Raw genomic sequence first — 20,430 nt, 5'->3', positions numbered from 1 at the left:
CCTTTTTGTGCTTGCCAGCTTGGACAGGATATCTGCCCTTTTGTTATGCTCGCGGGGAACATGTAATATTTCAACAGAGTTGAACTTGGTGATCTTTTCTTTTACTAGCACTAGGTATTCAGAGAGGTTATCATTCTTGGTCTGGTACTCTCCTAGCACCTGTGAAGCGACTAGTTGTGAATCTGTGTAGATTTTTATCTCCTTGGCCTGCAGGTCCTCGGCCAAACGTAGTCCAGCGAGGAATGCTTCATATTCTGCTTGGTTGTTTGAAGTTGGGAAGGATAGTGCTAGGGACACCTCGATTAGTAAGCCATTCTCATTTTCAAGAATGATACCTGCACCTGCTCCTGTGGCGCTTGATGCTCCATCCACAAAGATTGTCCATTTATCTGCTCCGTCCACTGTAGGGGAGGAGCTCGTCATCTCTGCGACGAAGTCAGCTAGGACTTGGGCTTTTAGAGCTTTTCTGCTCTCGTAACGAATGTCGAATTCTGAAAGTCCGAGGGACCATTTGAGCATCCTGCCCGCCATATCTGGTCGGCCAAGCAAAGACTTGATTGGTTGGTCTGTTCGGACCACAATTGTATGGGCCAAGAAATAATGTCTTAGTCTCCTCGCAGCATAAACTAGTGCAAGGGCTATTTTTTCAATTTGTTGGTACCTTAGTTCAGGACCCTGCAAGGCTTTACTCGTAAAGTATACTGGTTTCTGCCCTTCGTTTGTCTCACGAATAAGAGCTGCACTTACAGCCTCTGAGGCGACGGAAAGGTACAGGTATAATACCTCCTCGTCATTTGGTCGTGAGAGGACAGGTGGCTCTGATAATGCCTTTTTCAGATGTTGGAGAGCTTGCTCGCATTCATCTGTCCATTCGAAGACTGCTTCTTTCTTTAGTAGTTTGAAAAAGGGAAGTGCATGTTGTGCTGATTTGGATACAAATCTGGAAAGCGATGTTAGCATTCCATTAAGAGTTTGTATGGATTTCTTATCGCTCGGAGTGGGGAGCTCGGCAAAAGCTCTGCACTTGTCAGGGTTGGCTTCAATTCCTCGCTCGATTAGGTAAAACCCCAGGAATTTTCCTGCTCGGACCCCGAAGGTGCACTTCTCTGGATTGAATCTCATGTTGTATTTCCTGGCCTGCTCGAACACCTTTCGAAGGTGCACGACATGGTCGAGTTCCTCGGGGGATTTTACGATCATGTCGTCCATGTATACTTCGAGCATGTCTCCTATTTGTCCTCGGAAGACTTTGTTCATCATTCGCTGGTATGTAGCTCCTGCATTTTTGAGACCGAAAGGCATTACGTTGTAGTAATAGTTGCCCGACTCGGTCATGAAAGCTGTTTTTTCTCTATCTGCTACTGCCATTGGAATTTGGTTATAACCTGAATAAGCATCCATAAAAGACAATAATTTAAAGCCAGAAGAATTATCAACAAGTCTATCAATGCAAGGTAAGGGATAAGAGTCTTTAGGGCAAGCCCTGTTAAGATCGGTATAGTCGCAACACATCCTCCACTTTCCATTAGATTTTTTGACGAGTACAACGTTGGACAGCCAGGTTGTATACCTGGCCTCCGAAATAAAATTCGCCTCTAAGAGGTCTTTTACACATTTTTCTGCAGCCTCCGATTTCTCAGGAGACTGCCTACGCCTACGTTGTACAATAGGAAGTGCAGCGGGATCAATAGTCAGCTGGTGACATGCTATGTTGGGGTCCAAGCCGGGCATCTCGGAAGCGTGCCAGGCGAACAGATCAGCATTTTCCTTCAAGCAGGCTTCAAGTTGCTTCCTAGCAAGCTCGGGGAGCCCGGTCCCAATCTTCACTGCCCTGCTCGGGTCTTCTCCGAAGGGCATCAGCTCGAACTCCCCGTCTAGAACTGGACGACGGTGCTCTTGGCTTGCCTCGTCGTCTTCCTTCTTCTCTTTGCGGAGCTTCTTCTCATCTTTGTTTTCCTGTTTGGAAAAGCGGCTGTCGAGGTCGATGAAGCTGATTTCTGGCAAGGGCAGGGAAGTTGTTGCCTTGGACTTCTTGGACTCGGGGAGCTGCCCGATATATTCATTTCCTTTGGAGGAGGCATTGAAGACTCTCCTTGCAGCTTCAATGTCTCCATGCAGTGTCGCAACTTGGCCTTTATGAGTATAATACTTCACCTTGAGGTGGGCAGTTGAAGGGACAGCCATTAAGTCAGCAATAGCTGTCCGGCCCAGGATGCACTGGTAGAGAGAAGGGCAGTCTACTACCAGGAATTTCACTTTGATAGTTTTTGCAGTTTCTTCAGAGCCAACGGTGACTAGCAGGTCTACATAGCCCCATGGCTTAGTTGTTGCTCCATTAAATCCGGAGAGATCAGATCCAAAATAAGGAGTGAGGTAGGTTTCATCTAGTTGCAGAGTCTTGAAAAGTTGGGAATACATGATATCACAGGAGCTTCCTTGGTCGACCAGTACCCTGCGGACGTCCATATTTGCCATGTCCACTCTGATGAGCAGGGGTATCTGGGAGTTTGCAGTTCCACCGGGCAGCTCTTCCATATAGAAGGCTATGGGCTTTGATTGCCCTTTCGGTTTATCCAAAGTTGCACTCAGGTTGGAGGAGCCATCTATCAATTCTTCAAATTTTCTCTTGATGGATCCCACAGTCTGTTTGTCAAAACCTCCACCAGAGATAACCATAGCGTGGGCAAGTGCGTCCCATTTGCTCAGCGTGGGAGCAACATAGGTGTCGTCCAAGTAGTCAGGGACAAAGAAGTCTTCAGTTCTGGAGATGGCAAGGGCAACTGGCTTGTGCCCGGATTTCTCTGGTGCAGCTTCTTCAGTGTTGCTGGTCTCAGCAGCTTCTGCCCGGGGAGCATTGCCCCTCTTCACGTATTGTTTGATTTGCCCATTTCTAATCAAAATTTCAATTGCGTCCTTCAATTGGATGCAGTCGTCAGTCAGATGGCCGTAGCCTTTGTGGTACTTGCAGTATTTGTTCTTGTCTTGGCCAGGCTTTGAGGGTTGTTGTCTTGGAAATTTAATTCCTGCTTTAGTGAACTCAGCTGAGTTGCACTCTTTCCAAATTTCTTCCCGAGTTTTACTAAGGGGAGTATAGTTGCTGAAAGTGCTGGGAGGTCCACGGGGTTCTCTGGGCCTTTTGCCTCTTCGTTTTCCTCCTCCTCGGCTGGACTGTTCAGCATTTGAATGAGAAGCAGGCTGGTTGTTTCCTGCTCGCCCATAGCGGGCAGCATCTGCAGCTTGTTGTTCCTCGTATTGGATGTAGGCTTGAGATTTAAGGAGGAGGTCGCTAAAGGTGCGTGGTTTTTCAATTCCCACGGCTCTTGCAAAGTCACTGTTTGGCCTAAGGCCCCTTTGTAGCAGATATTTCTTCATGTCATCAGTTGTTTCTACCTGGACGGCTTCCTTGTTGAACCTCTCTATGAAACTACGGAGAGATTCATTATCAGCTTGGAAGATTGCGTCCAGGACTGCTTCAGTCTTTGGCTGCTTGCGGGAAGCAGTGAAGTGCCTGCAGAATTGGTCGGTCAGATCGATCCATGAGATAACGGAGCGAGGAGCTAGGCTGTGGTACCAGGCCATAACTCCCTTTCTTAGTGTGGTTGGGAAGATTCTGCATCTAATTGCTCCGCTGACCCTTAAGAAGTTCAGGGTAGCATTGACTGATGCGATGTGTTCATCTGGGTCAGTAAGTCCATCATAAGCTGGGAGAGGGGGTGGTCGCTCACATCCCTTTGGAACGGGTGCTTGAAGGATGTCGTGAGATAAAGGGCAGCGGGGATCCTCCTCGTCACTCTCTTGTGAGTTTAGGGGAGGTGAGCCTTCACGATCAGGAGTTGGGCTCCTAGAGAATTGGTCAGTGTGATGGCTGCGGCTTACTGGTTGCCCTTGTTTGGTCATCAAGCTGAGTCCCTGGGGAGAATGACGACGAGGAGGTGTTCGGTCCACAATTTTTCCTTTTTTCACATTTGGAGAAGATATACCCTCGCGGGGAGGGGAGACATGGTCTCTTTTCCTGCCAGGTTGCTCAATCCTCTCCAGGGCAGGTCGTCGTTGTCTGACAGTTTCCTGACGAGGAGGGGATTGAGAAGTAGGAGTTCTCCTCGGGGGAGAGTTGTTCCTTGAGAGTCGCTGATTCCTTTCCAAGCGATCGAGTCTCAGATTCTGCTCGTCCATTCGGCGATTCTGGCCTTGGAGAGCTTCGGTGGTTTGCTTCAGGGCAGCAATGAGTGTTGCTAGTTCAGCATTGGTAACTGAAGCAGCGGACAAGTCGGTCTCTGCTGATTTGCCCTGCTCGGACTGGGGGCGCTTCCCTGCCTGTTTCTCAATCAGGACGACCAAGTCGCCATCCTCAGAAGTCCAGGAAGTTTCCTGCCCGTCTCTAGGGTCTGACTCGGGGAGGGCCTGGAGGTCAGTGATGAGAACAGGAGACAGGCGGGGAGAAGATGGAGGAGCAGCGTCCTCAACGTCATTGTTGAAATGAGATGAACTGGCCATGATGAAAAAGTGATTGATTGGTTTTGTTCTTTGGTTTTCTTGCTCGAAACAAAGAAGGGGAGAACTCAGGTCCCCACAGTCGGCGCCACTGATCTTAACTGTTGATCAGAACAGGTAGAAGGCCAGCTGGAAGTCCGTTGAGCAGGTGGTAGGTAGTAATCCGAGCAGATGGTCCACGGAGGGGGGGGTTGTACCTGCAGGTGCTCCGATGCCAAAGTCAGACAAGGAATAGAGAGCAAAAGAGATACTAGAGAGAAGTTAGAGAGAGAGAGTAATTGTGATAATGAATAGTGTTCTACCTTGCTCTCCCAAGAGGGAGAGTATTTATAGCCCCCAGCTCTGGGCCAAAGGTCCTCTTAGTGGGCTGGACTAGCCAAGACCCATTAAGAGGGACTGCCAAGATGTTACCCTTAGATAGTGGGTAGAGTAGTAATTTTACCCTATCTTGGTGGGGAGGTTGTGCCATGCTGACATGGAGGTGGTTGGGCAAGTCATGTGGACTTTGTGAGGGTCTAGGTGGACTAGCATTAGTCTAGTTCAGAACAATTCTGAAATGTACTAAAATATATTTTTGCTCACCGACTTAAAATGTTCTGAAATGTAAGCAATCTAGAAACATGAAAATATATTGTTAGTAGACACATACTTGAGTCGTAACATGTTATGACCAAATATTTACAACCCAATTAAGTATATGTATGTTGTTAAAAAAAAACTAAAAAAATATAGTGGGCTTTAAAAATTGCTTTCACTTAAAATGTTAATTGGATGATGTTTTTTCTCCTCTTAATGGAATTTCAAGTTGTTTTTATTTTTTGTACTGTAATGTTATTTTGGTGTTGTAATGTTATTTTAGATAAATAATTTTTATCGGTACTATGATGTTATTTTGGAAATCCAAGTTCTTTTTTTGGATATTTAAAATTGTAAGATACTATAATGTTATTTTGTATAAACAATTCTTATTGGTACTACAATGTTATTTTGGAACTTTAAGTTTTTCTTTTAATGTTTAAAATTGTTTGGTACTAAAATGTTATGTTGTAAACCGCACTAACCGAACCAATTCAAACCGCATGCATTTTTATCTCGCGGTTAGGATAACATTTATGCTCAAAATTGAACCAAACCGCACCGCGAAGTCAGCTAGCTTCACTGTTTTGAGCTCAACCTTGTCATATGAAACGAGAGAGAACGAGATTCGAAAGAAAATAGTATGAGGTTTCAGATTTTGCAGTTTTAATCTGGCATTATAGAAAACGAGAGAAAAAAAAAATCAAGATTAGGTTAAAAATGAAACCATACAATCAGATGAAAAAACTTGAATATTTGGAGTCTTCTTACATTGCATAGATGTGCCACCCATGAATTTAGACATGTTATTTTTTGCTTTTATATATAAATATATAATAATTATAGGAGTATATTGTAGTCATCTTTAGTCATATTAATTTTATCCAACTTTTGTCAAAAAAATAAAAATTCATGCCGATCTACATAGATAACCCCAATTGATTATTCCAATAATATTTTAATTTTATTAATTATCAACACAACATTGTGTTTTTCTCAAAAAAACACAACATTGTACTTTAATTTTTGGTTGTTTTAACTCTTGTGGTTTTGGAGGCATTAGGTGCTTAAACTAGTGTATATTATATAGACTTTTTGTTTAGTGAATTTTGGCACATCTGGTGTCAAAGTCACTCTTTAATATAATTTGCTTTTCCAAAAATATAGTTATTAATATTTCGATAATCATCATATTTTGTTTAACAAACTTACCTATTTTTTCTTCAATAATGTTTTTTTTTTCTCATCATTCTATTTTCTCTTCGTATACTGTATTATATATTACTATCTCTATCATTTAAATAAAGATGAAAACATATGCAAAAACTTATCAACATGTTATTATAATAATATTTAAAGTTTTTTATATTTTTTTAAGGGTATAATTTTTCGAAACACATAAGTTTTTTTTTTTATGCAAAGAAACACATAAGTTAGACTATATCATTTGTTGAAGCTTTAATTATTTGGAGTATTGTAAGAATTAATTTAAGATGGCTTGGTATGCAAAGATGTTGTGGCCAATAGAATAGAATAGAATCAATGGTCAACAAAAAAGAAGCAAAAAATTATGAATATTAAATTAATAAATTATTGCACCTTTTTTCTTTCTTCTTTTTCCCACTCAAGTCATTGATTTATCCTTAGAATAAAAAATAGAAGATGGTAACCAAAAAAAATAAATAGAAGATAAGTTAGTGTTTGTCAAATAATAATAATAATAATAAAAGAAGATAAGTTAGTGCACTTTTTGCTGCCCTTTGCTGGCGGCCTTGTTCTCTGAATCTTATCTCCTCCACCTTCCCCCTTCTCTTCCTCTTTTCCCTCACAAGTATATTTATTTTTTAAAAAATTGAAAATCACATTTTTATAATTAAAAAGGCATAAACAACATGTATTTTATTTAAGCTCAATGCCAACAAAAAAATGATTAAAAACAGTTAAGCTAGTCCCATAAAAAGATAGTAGTAGCTATATACTTATATAGTCCAATATACAATAACATTTTTTTTACCAACTGTAATTTTTGTTAACATTTTCCAACACTTAACGCCCGTTTGATATGATGGAAAAAAAATGGAAGGAAAAAAAAATTCGCAAATCAATGAATAAAAGAAGCAATATGAAATTTTGAAATATATCATTTTATGCAGCATTTGGAGAATGAATCCTCGCAAGTGGAATTTTTTTTTTTTTGAGAAAATAACGTAGTACATAGACCATTGAATTATAAATAAAGGATAATATTTAAAGTTAAAAAAAATGGAAAAAAGTTAACCGATGGTTGAGATGTATAAATTGAGAGAATCCATTCTATAGCACCTGCAACCATCTTGAGAAAAGAAGAAGCAATTATGATACTGTTATTCGCGAGCAAAATCAAAGTCAAATCATTGTACTAATATTCTCTCCGTCCCAAATTATAAGGAAAAAATTCCATTTTTTTCCAAAATTATAAGCGAAAAAAAAAACATTTTTAAGATTTTTTGTTTGTTTATTCTCATAAAATTAAATTAAAATTGCATTTAATTTTATCTCTTTCCCCTTTTATCAATAAACAACCAATAAAAATTGTTTTTACATCTTCCCATGCAATTTATTTTAAGGAAAACTCAAAAAAAAATATTTTTTTTTAATAAGTGTGATTTTGTTTTCCTTATAATTTAAGACGGAGGAAGTACATACTGTTTTTTAAAAAATCATTTTGAAGAAGAAACCAATTTTTCTTTGAATTAAGTACAATATTTATGCCAATAAAAAAAAAGTACAATATTTATGGGTCATGCCAAAAACATTAATTTTAATAAGTAAACTTAAAATATATAAAATTCAGGTTTTATTTAACTAACATGTACTACATGTACAAGACATGTTTTTTTACTGTATATAAATTTATTTCCACAATTAGATTAATATGTGACATTATATCTCATTTGATTCAATATCGTCACTTATTAATCCAAATAAATTATTGTCAGAAAAAAAAAGCCAAACAAATTTGTGTATAATAAAAGATTTGTTTCACTTGTGATCCTATAGATTTGGCATGATATCTCCATGCATATTGTCTGGCAAGTGTAAGTGAGTTAAACCCACATCATTTAGTAAAAAAATAGAGGTTGAACATTTTATAAGTGAGATAACTTAAAAAATTCAATGCCTTAAAATTTTGTGTAAAAATGTGATGTTCAAGTGACTTATATAATTGCGCTGAATCCAATTCTGGAGAGTACCTGCACATGCATTGTTACAATTATTTTTGGGTCTAATGTCCTATTACGATGTTAAATGTACTATTAACAAATTATGATATACTCCAGTATTTTGGGGATACTAGTTTTGAATTGGTTGTGGTTAGTGATATGTAGATGAAAAGTAAGAATTATTAGTGAAATGGTATTGAAAAGAAAGGTAGTGTAGTACTGTATTGTATAGGTTGAGATTGATATTTGGAGAGGAGAGTGGTATGCACATGAAATGAAAGTGAGTTGAGTTTTTAATTGCCACTTCCACTCTAAAGTCCTTTGTCCTCTCTCTCTACTTAGAATCACTAAGGACAAAGATTGGGTTTTCTTGATATAGAAAAAGGTAAACCTCAAAGGGACCATTTTAGTTTTCCCAACTTGTTCATTCATTGGAGAAGTTCACCACAAGCACTCCAACTAATAATCATCTCATTCATTCCTTCCTTCCATTCCATCTTCTCTCAATAGAGAGTTAACTCAACTTCACAAAAAGAAGAACAAACCAACTTGCTTCTTCTTTCTTTGTTGTCCTTGTGGTTGGTTTGCCACCATCATCATCATCATCAATTATTAATAATTTTTTGGGAGTGTGAAAAATGAAATCTTTGATTTGTGTCTGGCTAGGCTGACTCAGTGGGTCATATTTGTTTTTGCGGTGTGGCTGTGGCCCCTACAATCCTCCCACTTGCTTCTTCTTTGCTGTCTTCTTAGCTTCACCTTAGCTGCCTTTAATCTTATGTTGTCTCTCTTAAACATCTCTCTCTCTCTCTTGTTCTTGTCTCTCCCATTTTTGTCACTCTTTCTTCTCTTTCCATTTAAAGATCCATTCTTTCTCCCATATATACTTCCTCACCCATTCTTCTGTTTTTGTTTCCTAAAATTGTGATTTTTTCTCTCTACAAAACCTTGATTCTATTTCTGTGTCTGCTGATTAGGATACTTGCTTCCTTTCAATTCAACAACCATCCTCGTCACCTTGTTGATTCTCAAACGTGTAAAGTTTGTTCTTTTATCTATATTTGATTCCATTGTTTTGGTTTTGGGATTTAGGAGCTTTTTGCCAAAAAGGGATTCTTCATACCAATACTACTGTACTAAGGTTGTTCTGAGACTGAGATTCATGCTTGGTCTTAGAACACTATGGAGAGGTTTACACTTCTTTAGCATTCAGTACTATAATAAGTTGAAAAGAGATGAAGAACATTCTTAAGAAGCTTCATATAATGTCTAATAATCAATCAGAAGATGCACAATCAGAAAGAAGCAACAAGTCAAATGATGGCTCATCTTCATCTCCTACTACCCGAAAGAAGCTTTCAAATTGGTTGCAATCGGTTTCTTCTAATAGGCAGAGTCCTAGCAGTCCTCCATCGCCACACCTGGCAAGAGGAGAAAGAGTAGAGCTATCTGATTCAGTGACTTTTGGTGGTGGTGGTGGTGGTGGTGGTTTGGATATGGTGGTGTGTGATTCAACCAAGCGTGATTCGGGGTCTAGCAGTTCAAGGGATCCTGAAGTGGAAGAAGAATATCAGATTCAGCTTGCTTTAGAGCTGAGTGCAAAGGAGGATCCTGAGGCTGTACAGATTGAAGCTGTTAAGCAGATCAGTTTGGGATCTTGTGACCCTGATAATACACCAGCTGAAGTTGTTGCATATAGATACTGGGTAAGTCAAGTCATTTTATTAGTCCGTTGACTTACACGTTACAAGGTTGAATGAAGTCACATTCTTTTATTGTTGTTATGCTTGTGATGTGATGTTTGCGCTGCAACAAAATACGTAATTATTATTGTGCATACACTATTACAATTAGAGATGTACACGTCTTACAGAATTTGAAAAGAATTATTATGATGTAGAGATGGGGCTTGGTTTGCATAATCTGAATTATGGAGTTGTAATTAAGTGCAAAGATCCTGAGGCTTAAGTTGCAGCTGAGCTGCATTGCACACTTGTCTTATAGGATTGTATGACATGTTTCCTGACGTTAATATGATGTAGAATTATGAAACCTAGTTGACATATTTGGTATGAAAATTTGGGAAAATCTCATCCAAGTTAAGGTTGCATTTAAGTAGTTGGACAAACATGTGCTTCATTTTTACATATTATGTCATTTTTACCCCCGCTCGCGCCAAGCGCTATGGGCTTGAGGCGCGGATATGAATGGTGGAGGGCCCGATCAGAAACCTGATTGCAGGCGGCCCGACGAAGTGGCCCAGCGAATCGTGGATAGGCTCTGATACCATCTTAGAAATGAGTATTGGGCCTAACTCATCCTTACAAAACCGGCTTTTAAGGTGAGGATTGCCTCTAGTATATAAACACTTAGTCAGGCCATATCGCAACCGATGTGGGACTTCTTAACAAAGACCATATCATTCCGTAAGTCTTAATTTTTAAGTAATTTGGTTCCATCTTACAAAATAACAGGAAACTAGAGAGTGTGTGTGTGTGTGTGTGTGAGAGAGAGAGAGAGAGAGAGAGAGAGATAAAAAAGTGTCCATAGGATTGGAGTGGGGTGGATGAAATGCAAGGACCACTTTAGATGCAATTTGTGACAGAAAAGTATGACCTGAGCCAAGGAAAATCATTCAGCACAATTACAAATTTGCATTATTAAGAATGTTATGGTGGATAAGTGGACACACAAAGCATGATATAATTAGGAACAAAAGCATTAGAGACAAAGTTGGGGTAGCACTTATTTGAAAAATTTGGCTGGTTTTTGCATTAGGTGGTTTCGACGGATGGAGAATACCAGTAGAAGTCCCAGTAATGAAGTTAGATCAAATGGAGGACATTCCAATAGTAAGAAATAGAAAGAGATCAAGGAAAGTTATATGGAAAACTTTTTTTTTTATTGAAGAAGCTAAATTAGCCCACCCAAATTGACACAAGAGAGAATCGAACCTGAGACCTTAAGGAGGAGCACACTCTCACAGGTCCCAAGCCTTTATGGTTTATCATCAGATACGGTTTATGCTGTGGCAATATGATGTTGTTTGATCCATGTAGCTGACCTTATCTAGTGTTATAGGATTTTGTTATTTTGCTGTAAATGTTAGGACTCTATACATCTCCTTAAATGTAGTTTTACATCAAGGGTTCGTGCGAGATTTAGTGACTTTGCTTTGATAAAATGACAAGTATAATATTTTTTCAGAAAATGAATCTTAATTATTCATCTTTGAATTAGTCAGAAGACATATTTAACTTCTAATCTTGGTCAAACATATTGTTAGATTATGATGCAATGCAGCTAGCTATGCTTTGTTGGGATGGTTTCCTCAAATTCTATCGTTTTTAGGATTACCCAAAATGATCTTTTAACCTTGTTATAATTTGGTTATGGGAATGGGACTGGTCATCTTGGTTTTTCTCTTCGTGGAAATATAACAACAACAACAATCAAAGTCTTTTTTCACTAGATGATGTTGGCTATATAGATCAAAACGATGCCATAATGTTTTTCATGGATCAACTAGTCTTATATGTGTGGCTAAAACGTTTATTGAACAGTTTCGGCATAAAATGACTTGTTTATGTGACTTGGTTACTTAGTTCTAGTCTGTCCTACTTTATATTATTTTTCTAACTTATCTCATATCGTAGACTTATACATGATGCTTCATCACAGAATTACAATGCTCTTGGCTATGATGACAAGATCTCAGACGGTTTCTATGATCTGTATGGTGTCTTAACCGATTCAACCTCGACAAGAATGCCTTCTCTGGTAGATTTGCAAGGAACACCAACTGCAAATGATGTAAAATGGGAAGCAGTCTTGGTCAATAGGGTTGCCGATTCCAATTTGTTGAAACTTGAGCAAAAGGCCTTGGAGCTTGCAGTGGAATCAAGAGAAGATTTTGAAATAGTTGTAGATAGAAATTTGGTGCACAATCTGGCAATACTAGTGGCTGAATATATGGGTGGATCAGTTGAAGATCCTGAAAGCATGTCAAGAGCATGGAGGAGTCTTAGTTACAGTCTAAAAGCAACCCTTGGTAGCATGGTTTTGCCACTTGGATCATTGACCATTGGATTGGCTCGGCATCGTGCATTGTTATTTAAGGTATTTGCTGTGTCGTATTTTTTTCTTTTCTGATTTGCATTTTTTATTTATCTATAATAATAAATACAAATTTGGTTTAGACAATAAGAGTCTTAGACAATATCATGACATATAGCAATCATGACCACTATATTCTATGAGGTTTTTGTTACACACTTTCAGAAAAACTTCCATGATTCTTGTAATAACATTATATTTCTATTTATTAAATGTATGTAGGTATTAGCTGATAGTTTGGGCATCCCTTGTCGGTTGGTGAAAGGAATGCAATATACAGGTTCAGATGATGTGGCAATGAACTTTGTCAAGATTGACGAGGGCAGGTAAGTCTGTTAAAGTTGTATCTTGGCGGTATAGGCAAGTAGGCAAATTATTTTGTTTATGTATAGTTCTCTTCTCATGGACATTGAAGCAAATTTTTTATGCACATGTCAATAGCTTTACTTGATATTTCAGGGAGTACATTGTTGACCTCATGGCAGCTCCTGGAACTCTTATTCCATCTGATGCAACTGGTTCACATATTGAGTATGATGATTCTTCTTTTATAGCCAGTCCTTCATCAAGAGACCTTGATTCATCTAACATTGCATCGTTCAGCACCGGGGTTGGAAGTTCATCTGAAGAAACTTCAGAGTTTGCGAATTTTGATAAAGGAAATAGATACAAACATTTTGCCTATGCAGAGAAGGAATCGGATGTTAGTAGCCCCCCCACTGGCAAGGAAGAATCAAAGAAACCACTAAACGAATTCAAAAATATCCCTAACGTAGAAAAAATCAAGGCGAGGGAATCTGTTAGCAGACCTAATAATTATCCATATACGCACGGAAGATCTCCTTCTTGGACAGAAGGGATCAGTTCCCCGGCAGCACATCGAATGAAAGTCAAAGATGTTTCCCAATATATGATTGATGCTGCCAAGGAAAACCCTAACTTGGCTCAAAAACTTCATGATGTTTTACTCGAAAGTGGCGTTGTTGCTCCCCCAAACTTGTTTTCTGAAATTTATCATCAGCAGTCAGGTTCCCAAAATGAGGCCAATTCTCCAACTGAAGAAAAAGATGAATATAAACAGGGAAGTGCACAGAAAGAAGATACGGTTAGCGATAATCTAGGTCCTCGATTTTTGCCTCCGTTGCCTCCCCACCGGATGCATCCCAAAGCAACTCCTAGCAATCAGCTGGAGCATTCTAAGCCTGTAGAAGGTTTGGGAATTGGCCTTTCTCTTGATACACGAGAAGCTGCTGGACAGCACATACATTCCGAGGCAGAGGCAACACAAGTAAAGTATGGGAAAAATGTCCCGGTTGCTGCTGCTGCAGCGGCCGCAGCTGCTGTTGTTGCATCTTCAATGGTAGTTGCTGTGGCAAAGTCAAACACTGATTCAAATTTTGAGATTCCTGTAGCGGCAGCTGCTACAGCTACTGCTGCAGCTGTTGTAGCAACCACTGCTGCTGTCAATAAACAGTATGAGCAGGGGAGTCGAAGTGACGGAGATACTGATGGTTCTGGTAATGAGCCAAAAGGTAGCGGTGATGGAAAGTATAATGCTTTAGGAGCGAACTCAGAAGGCGAGCAAAAATCTGATAGATCAGTAGGCAATGATAGCACGAAATCTGATTCTGCACTAGATGATGTTGCCGAGTATGACATTCCATGGGAGGAAATCGCGATGGGTGAGCGTATCGGACTTGGTATGAACTTCTCATTTATATAAGACTTGTATACATACATTATTATATTATATGGTGCTACTTTGTATATGAGCACTTGTCTTTTATCTGATGCTATGTAGAAAAATTAATTGCAACTGTGTTTGGTGTGCAGGATCATATGGAGAAGTGTACCGTGGTGAATGGCATGGAACTGTGAGTTTCTTTACTTCATAAACCGTTTTAATTGTGATATTTATCATCCTTCATAAGTTGTTTATCTTTCTTTTATTTATTTAGTTTCTTTGTGAAATGTTAACTGTAAAGCCTTCATTGCTGCAGTTGCACATTTTTTTCATGCAAGTAAAAGTATGCAAAATATTATAAGATATACTTTTGTTACCTGAATTTGTTCCAATTATTCTTACAATTGAGGTTCATTTTAGCTCCACAAAATATTCATCAATTGTATTCCCATATTTAGTGCCGCCTCAGTCAACCATGTCTCGTTTATTTCACTTGTACTTTTAGGGTAATTTCATGTTTCTGCTTTGTAGGAAGTTGCTGTAAAAAAGTTTCTACTTCAAGATATCTCTGGGGAATCACTTGAAGAATTCAAAAGTGAGGTAAAAGCCACCTCAACTTCCCCACAGTTTTCTTCTTTTAGATTTATACTCCTAGTTGATTATCGAAATTGATTCCATTGAGAACAAATATTACAGCCAGGTAAGAAGACAAATGTAGGCTTTAACGCTTTTGTAAGATATAAGTGCTTATTTCATTTATGATATAAATTGCAATAGGTCCAAATAATGAGAAGACTGAGGCATCCAAATGTTGTTCTCTTCATGGGGGCTATAACTCGACCACCAAATCTTTCAATCGTTACTGAATTTCTTCCTAGGTAACTTGCAATCCCTCATTTGCTGATTCTGGAAGTTGATATTTGCTAGCACGTGCTAAACGGAGTATTTAATGAAATAGACAAAATAGTTATGAATTTCTTGTTGTGGCCTGACAAACTTGTTCTTCATTGAACCTCAACTTTTTACGCTCACTAGATTAATAAAAAAAAAACTCAGGTGTTGTCAGGTACCAGAGAATTAAATGGAATAGAGAGAACAATTGAATTAAGAAAATAAGAATGAATAGGAGATAATCTCTCCTCCAAGGGTTTCCCTTCACAATAAAATCACTACTCTATTCACAATGTTTACAATATTCAAATGATACCTCTAACCCCACAATTCCCCTATTTATACAAATACTTGTCTAACTAAACAAATAACTAATCAATTCTCCCCATTCCAACACCTAACAGGTATTTACTATTGTTTTCGGTTAATAAATTTGTGGAGGACATTTTGCATTATTGTTTGACTCTATGAATACTGAGATGTAGATAATCATATTTTGCAGAGGGAGTCTGTATAGATTAATTCATCGACCTAACAATCAATTAGATGAGCGAAGGCGGTTGAGGATGGCCCTGGATACTGTAGGGTTTTGTTGTCTTTTAATCAATGAAGCTTCTTCATTTACCAAACAATAGTAACCGGTGAATCTATTTTGACTATACAGGCTCGAGGAATGAACTATTTGCACAACAGCACTCCAGTTATAGTGCATCGTGATTTGAAGTCTCCAAACCTCCTCGTTGACAAAAATTGGGTTGTAAAGGTGCTCATTGAGTTGAATCTTGTGATTAATTTATGTTCCTTGATAGCATATATGCATGGTGATTATACTATTTGACTTGTTCATGTGATATGACTTTTTTTTTACTGGTTTAATAGGTATGTGATTTCGGCTTGTCTCGAATGAAGTACAGTACGTTCCTTTCTTCTAGATCAACTGCGGGAACAGTAAGCTATCGTAATTTTTATTTCCTTATTAGTCTGTCCCTATCAATTCATTCATTCCTTCATCCTCCTTATTGAATGTTAGTTACATAGTTATGTATAATATATTTTTCAGGCTGAGTGGATGGCTCCAGAAGTGTTGAGAAATGAACTTTCAGATGAAAAGTAAGCTTGTATCTTATTTTATATTTGTTATTTTAATACCATAAAATGAATGATTGACCAACACACTGCGATTCATTTTCTTTTCTAGGTGTGATGTTTTTAGCTACGGGGTCATATTGTGGGAGCTCTCTACTCTGCGACAACCCTGGGGCGGAATGAATCCCATGCAAGTTGTTGGTGCTGTCGGTTTCCAGCATCGTCGTCTGGACATTCCAGATGATGTGGACCCTACCATTGCAAATATTATCAGACAATGTTGGCAGACGTAAGTGTAATCATTTTTAATTATTCTATTTTTCTTCGATTTTGAACGAATTTATGATTCAAATGTTTCTTTTCAATTCATATAGATGCAGAACATTTTAATTTTTATATGATCTTTTTTATAAGCTATAAACATGTTTTTCTTTTGGTGCATGTAATGGAACTAGCATACACATGTTCTGTGAAAGTATTTGTTTCTACAATATAATGTGACTAGATATGCTATTTGTTGCATTATAGAGATCCAAAGTTGAGGCCCACTTTTGCTGAAATCATGGCATTACTGAAGCCATTGCAGAAGCCAATTACTAGTTCTCAAGCGCAGAGAGCAAGTGCTCACAACACATCATCGCGAGTTGCTGAAAATCCTGCAGAATAGAAGACAATTATACAGCTAACGAAACTTTTTATTTTACTGCTAAAAAAAGTGAGGGCAATTTGTAAATTAATTTCTGTTACTGATTGGTTCAAGACCATCAGCTAACGTTCATTCTTATTCATGGTTTTCACACCTGTCTTTTTTCTCCGTTTGTTTCCTTTCTCTTTTGTAATCTACAACGCAGCCATTGTTAGGTTGTTCCATTCCGTTTGTACAAAATTCTTTTGCAAAAATGTTGTAATCAGCATCTAAATTTTGTTGTCCATAAATAGTTATTAAAAGTTGCAGTTGTAGCTTCAACAGAAAAAAGGATTAAATGTAAGTGAAAATTGCTTGCTGGCTATTCTCTTGCGCTTTATTTATTTATTTCCTTTCTTTTTTGTATTTCATTTGTTGTATGTATTATGTAACTTCAACTAGAAAGGCACAAAAATATGTTTGAATTGGCGGTGAGTTTGGCAAAATCATGGTGTGTCACTGATTTTGGCAAAAGCTACTAGCTTGTTGGATATATGGTTGGGTCCATACTCTCACGTCCCAAACAAAATTGCCGTGATATTGTAAAGCTATAATTTGTTGCTTTGAGTTGATGTTCCGTGTGACCATGATCTATCAAAAACCAAACGTGCACATATATATATATAGTTTGGAGTTTCAACAAAATCACTTTGCCAATGTGATTTTGTGAAACTCACTGCAATTTCTGAAATGCATTTTGTAGTAATAATTTATGTGTAGTAACAGCTAATGTTGTTGAATTGCATAAACTTTCACATGTGCAATGCAACAAAAGGCTAAGATGGAACAATTAAGTGGATGCCATCAAAATAAGGATAAGGTGGGGACTATTCCTTCATTGCAGCCAATAACTTGTAAGATATTTCTCTTTGGTATCTAAACCAAACTTATTATCCTAAACATGGCTACTATCTTTGGTTCCCCAATTTTCTCACTCCCTCTTACCAGAACCAGTCATCACATTGCTTCTTCATCACAAACACCTCCACCACAACAACCTCCTCCTCAGCCCTCAGGTTCATCTCCACAGTCAACAACAAATTTTAATGAAGATCAAACAGTGCAATTCTCTGCCAAAGCACAGCAACAGAATCCCATCAAACCAGTTGTTTCATCAACTAACGTTGATTCCACAGATTGGATAGCCACTTCCCTGACCAGACGATTCGGCCTTGGAGCTGGTCTTGCATGGGTTGGTTTTCTTGCATTCGGTGTTGTCTCAGAACAAATTAAGACTCGCCTTGAAGTTTCTCAGCAAGAAGCTAATACAAGGTCTCTCTCTCTCTCTCTCTCTCTCTCTATGTTCCCAATTTTTTGTTACTAAAAAGATTTTCTGATGTCTTATTACATTATATATGAATGGTTAAATATTAGTTAGTGATAACTGATAATTAAAGATATTTTTGTATTCATAGGAATGTTGAGGAGGAGAAAGAGGTGATTCTGCCTAATGGCATAAGGTTGGTTAATTATTTCACATTCTAATGAAAATATTTGCAAATTAAATATTGTTTATATGCCTCATTTTTGTGATACATTACACAATCTGTATATATATAATATAGGTACTATGAATTGAAAATTGGTGGTGGCGATACGCCAAGGCGAGGTGATTTAATTGTGATTGATATTATGGGAAAAGTTGAAAGCACAGGAGAAGTGTTCGTGAACACATTTGAAGGGGAGAAGAAATCATTGGCACTAGTAATAGGGTCAAGGCCATATAGTAAAGGACTATGTGAAGGTATTGAATATGTACTAAAAACTATGAAGGCTGGAGGGAAGAGGAAAGTAATAGTGCCTCCTGAATTGGGATTTAGAGAGAATGGTGCTGATTTAGGTTCTGGTGTACAAATTCCTCCACATGCAACACTTGAATACATTGTACAGGTTGATAAAGTCTCTATTGCACCAGCTTGATTCATCATTTTTGATTAAATGTAACAATACATTGATTAATGCAGGGTGCTTTTGATTTATCATATAAAAAAGAAATATTCTCATGTCATCATTTTCTATGGATGGAGTGAAAATATACTACTTGTAAATTATAGTATTATGAAGACTAACGTGCAGTTCTTAAACTTTCCTATATTAATTAATTTCATGTCATTACTTGCTTGATACACTTTAAACTTCACCATATCTTGTGCATGTTAAATTTTAGTTGACATTCAAATGATTTTGGAAAGTGTGAAAAAGGAAAGTTCAATTTTTGTGGATCATTGAATGGATGGGACAAAGTTGAAAATTGGAAATCTTGGCCTGGTCTAATTATCTTAGCCATATGAATTTGAATATTTAAAGTGTGTATATAGATTTTATTTTTTTTGTACAATGTTTTTTTTTAACTTTTTTTTTGTTACAAATTTAAAGTGGATAGTTTTTTATTTTTTGAAAGTAAAAAATAATACTGAATTTTTGTTTTTGATAAAGTATAGTGAATTTTTGTTATTAATTGATATTTTAATCACTCATATTTTATTATGTAAGTGAATATTATTAGAATCAGAAATACACAAATAGGAAAAGAAAAAGAGACGGTTAGAGTTTCAATAGAATATCATTGCATTGGTTGTATAAAAAAATTACTAGAGAATATATAATAAAAGCTAATAGACTTTAAACTAACAGACCCAATAACGTAGACTATTATTTTATTATTTAACAAATACTCCTCCGGACACATTTATAAGCAAATTTGACTTTTTTGATACATTGAAAAATGAATGTATATAATCTAGATTATAGATCACATACATTCATTTTTCAATATACCAAAAAAGTCAAATTTTCTTATAAATGTTGGAGTATAATATCAACAATTAATTTAATTTACTCATTTTAGATTATTATATTCACTTTAGAGGAGTCTTGTGTGTCATACAACTTACACGACACTTTCCAATAGTAATATAAGTCCTAATTAAAGTGTAGCTATTGTTAGATAGTATAATTTATCTCCTTAACATGTGACTTAAGGGCACAAGTTAACATTCTCCTAATTTATTTATTCTTTGCTTGAAAGGAGGCCAAAGGAATAGCTATATTAATTATGAGTTGGTTGTGTCGTTCAAAGAAAGAGAGAAAGAAAAAAAAAAAACTGATTGATTCTTGTAAAAAACTTACGACTACTCTATCCTTAAATTAATTTTTAAGTTTATCTGATTTATATATTATTATTTTTTTATATTTACAAATATTACATAAATAAGTGTGAAAAATATAAAGATTCAATTGAATTTGTACCAAAAATTTGAAAGATTGCGTTGAATAATCCTCCTCCAGATCACTCTCACGCGCATTATTGAATGAAAATATGCAAATGAGGTTGCTTCTGCATTAAATCAAATAGAACTAAATAGACGAAATATTAGTCGGTTCAATGGTGATTGATGCTAACTTGGTAGGGAGAACAACGGTTCGATCCCCGCAACTATATTTGGGAGAAAACTTGAACCACTCGATGCCAGAACTCGTCCCAAACTCTAGACTATTAGGTCCACTTCCCTTAGGAAAGATAAGGTGAAAGAAAAAAAATTAGAACCAAATAGAACGGCGCAAGTGGAGTTTATTTAATTTTATATTTATAATCTAGTTCAACCGTTAATTTTTATCAAAAATTATAAATTCAATCGGCTAGTTTACTGAGAAAAACTAAAAAGTTATTTCCTAAGTTATTCGCTATATAAGCTAAC

At 37.1% G+C, this 20,430-nt stretch overlaps 2 protein-coding genes across 6 annotated transcripts; both read left to right on the top strand.

Annotated features, from left to right (window-relative positions):
• The first annotated feature begins 8,298 nt into the window (after nt 1-8,298).
• Nucleotides 8,299-17,057, top strand: LOC123916597 (probable serine/threonine-protein kinase SIS8). Of its 5 annotated transcripts, none has more exons than XM_045968091.1 (13): nt 8,299-9,976; nt 11,952-12,389; nt 12,609-12,712; nt 12,846-14,086; nt 14,220-14,260; nt 14,602-14,670; nt 14,848-14,948; nt 15,464-15,542; nt 15,626-15,724; nt 15,841-15,909; nt 16,022-16,071; nt 16,160-16,336; nt 16,576-17,057. In XM_045968091.1, the coding sequence occupies exons 1-13, from the start codon at nt 9,506-9,508 to the stop codon at nt 16,712-16,714; spliced, it is 3,078 nt and encodes a 1,025-aa protein (XP_045824047.1). In that variant the 5' UTR covers nt 8,299-9,505; the 3' UTR covers nt 16,715-17,057. The 5 variants fall into 5 exon arrangements, 4 of the variants coding, with proteins under 4 accessions (XP_045824047.1, XP_045824048.1, XP_045824049.1 ...); XM_045968092.1 differs by having other exon boundaries at nt 8,554-9,976; nt 16,503-17,057; XM_045968094.1 differs by having other exon boundaries at nt 9,840-9,976; nt 11,927-12,389.
• A 332-nt stretch (nt 17,058-17,389) lies between these two features.
• LOC123916601 (peptidyl-prolyl cis-trans isomerase FKBP17-2, chloroplastic-like) lies at nt 17,390-18,740 on the top strand. The gene is made up of 3 exons (XM_045968104.1): nt 17,390-18,004; nt 18,148-18,192; nt 18,298-18,740. Exons 1-3 carry the CDS (start codon nt 17,634-17,636, stop codon nt 18,650-18,652), a joined length of 771 nt encoding a protein of 256 aa, XP_045824060.1. The 5' UTR covers nt 17,390-17,633; the 3' UTR covers nt 18,653-18,740.
• The last annotated feature ends 1,690 nt before the right edge of the window (nt 18,741-20,430 follow it).

Source organism: Trifolium pratense, linkage group LG3, assembly GCF_020283565.1.
Source record: "Trifolium pratense cultivar HEN17-A07 linkage group LG3, ARS_RC_1.1, whole genome shotgun sequence".
In the NCBI taxonomy this organism is placed as follows: domain Eukaryota; kingdom Viridiplantae; phylum Streptophyta; class Magnoliopsida; order Fabales; family Fabaceae; genus Trifolium; species Trifolium pratense.
This window is presented reverse-complemented; position numbering and strand designations above follow the sequence as displayed.

Coding starts and splice junctions, on each gene's coding strand:
- LOC123916601 (XM_045968104.1), top strand. CDS start 17,634: ATGGCTACTATCTTTGGTTCCCCAATTTTCTCACTCCCTCTTACCAGA. Junction 18,005..18,147: donor CAGCAAGAAGCTAATACAAG/GTCTCTCTCTCT, acceptor TTGTATTCATAG/GAATGTTGAGGAGGAGAAAG. Junction 18,193..18,297: donor ATTCTGCCTAATGGCATAAG/GTTGGTTAATTA, acceptor TATATAATATAG/GTACTATGAATTGAAAATTG.
- LOC123916597 (XM_045968091.1), top strand. CDS start 9,506: ATGAAGAACATTCTTAAGAAGCTTCATATAATGTCTAATAATCAATCA. Junction 12,390..12,608: donor ATCGTGCATTGTTATTTAAG/GTATTTGCTGTG, acceptor AAATGTATGTAG/GTATTAGCTGATAGTTTGGG. Junction 15,543..15,625: donor TGAGGATGGCCCTGGATACT/GTAGGGTTTTGT, acceptor TTGACTATACAG/GCTCGAGGAATGAACTATTT.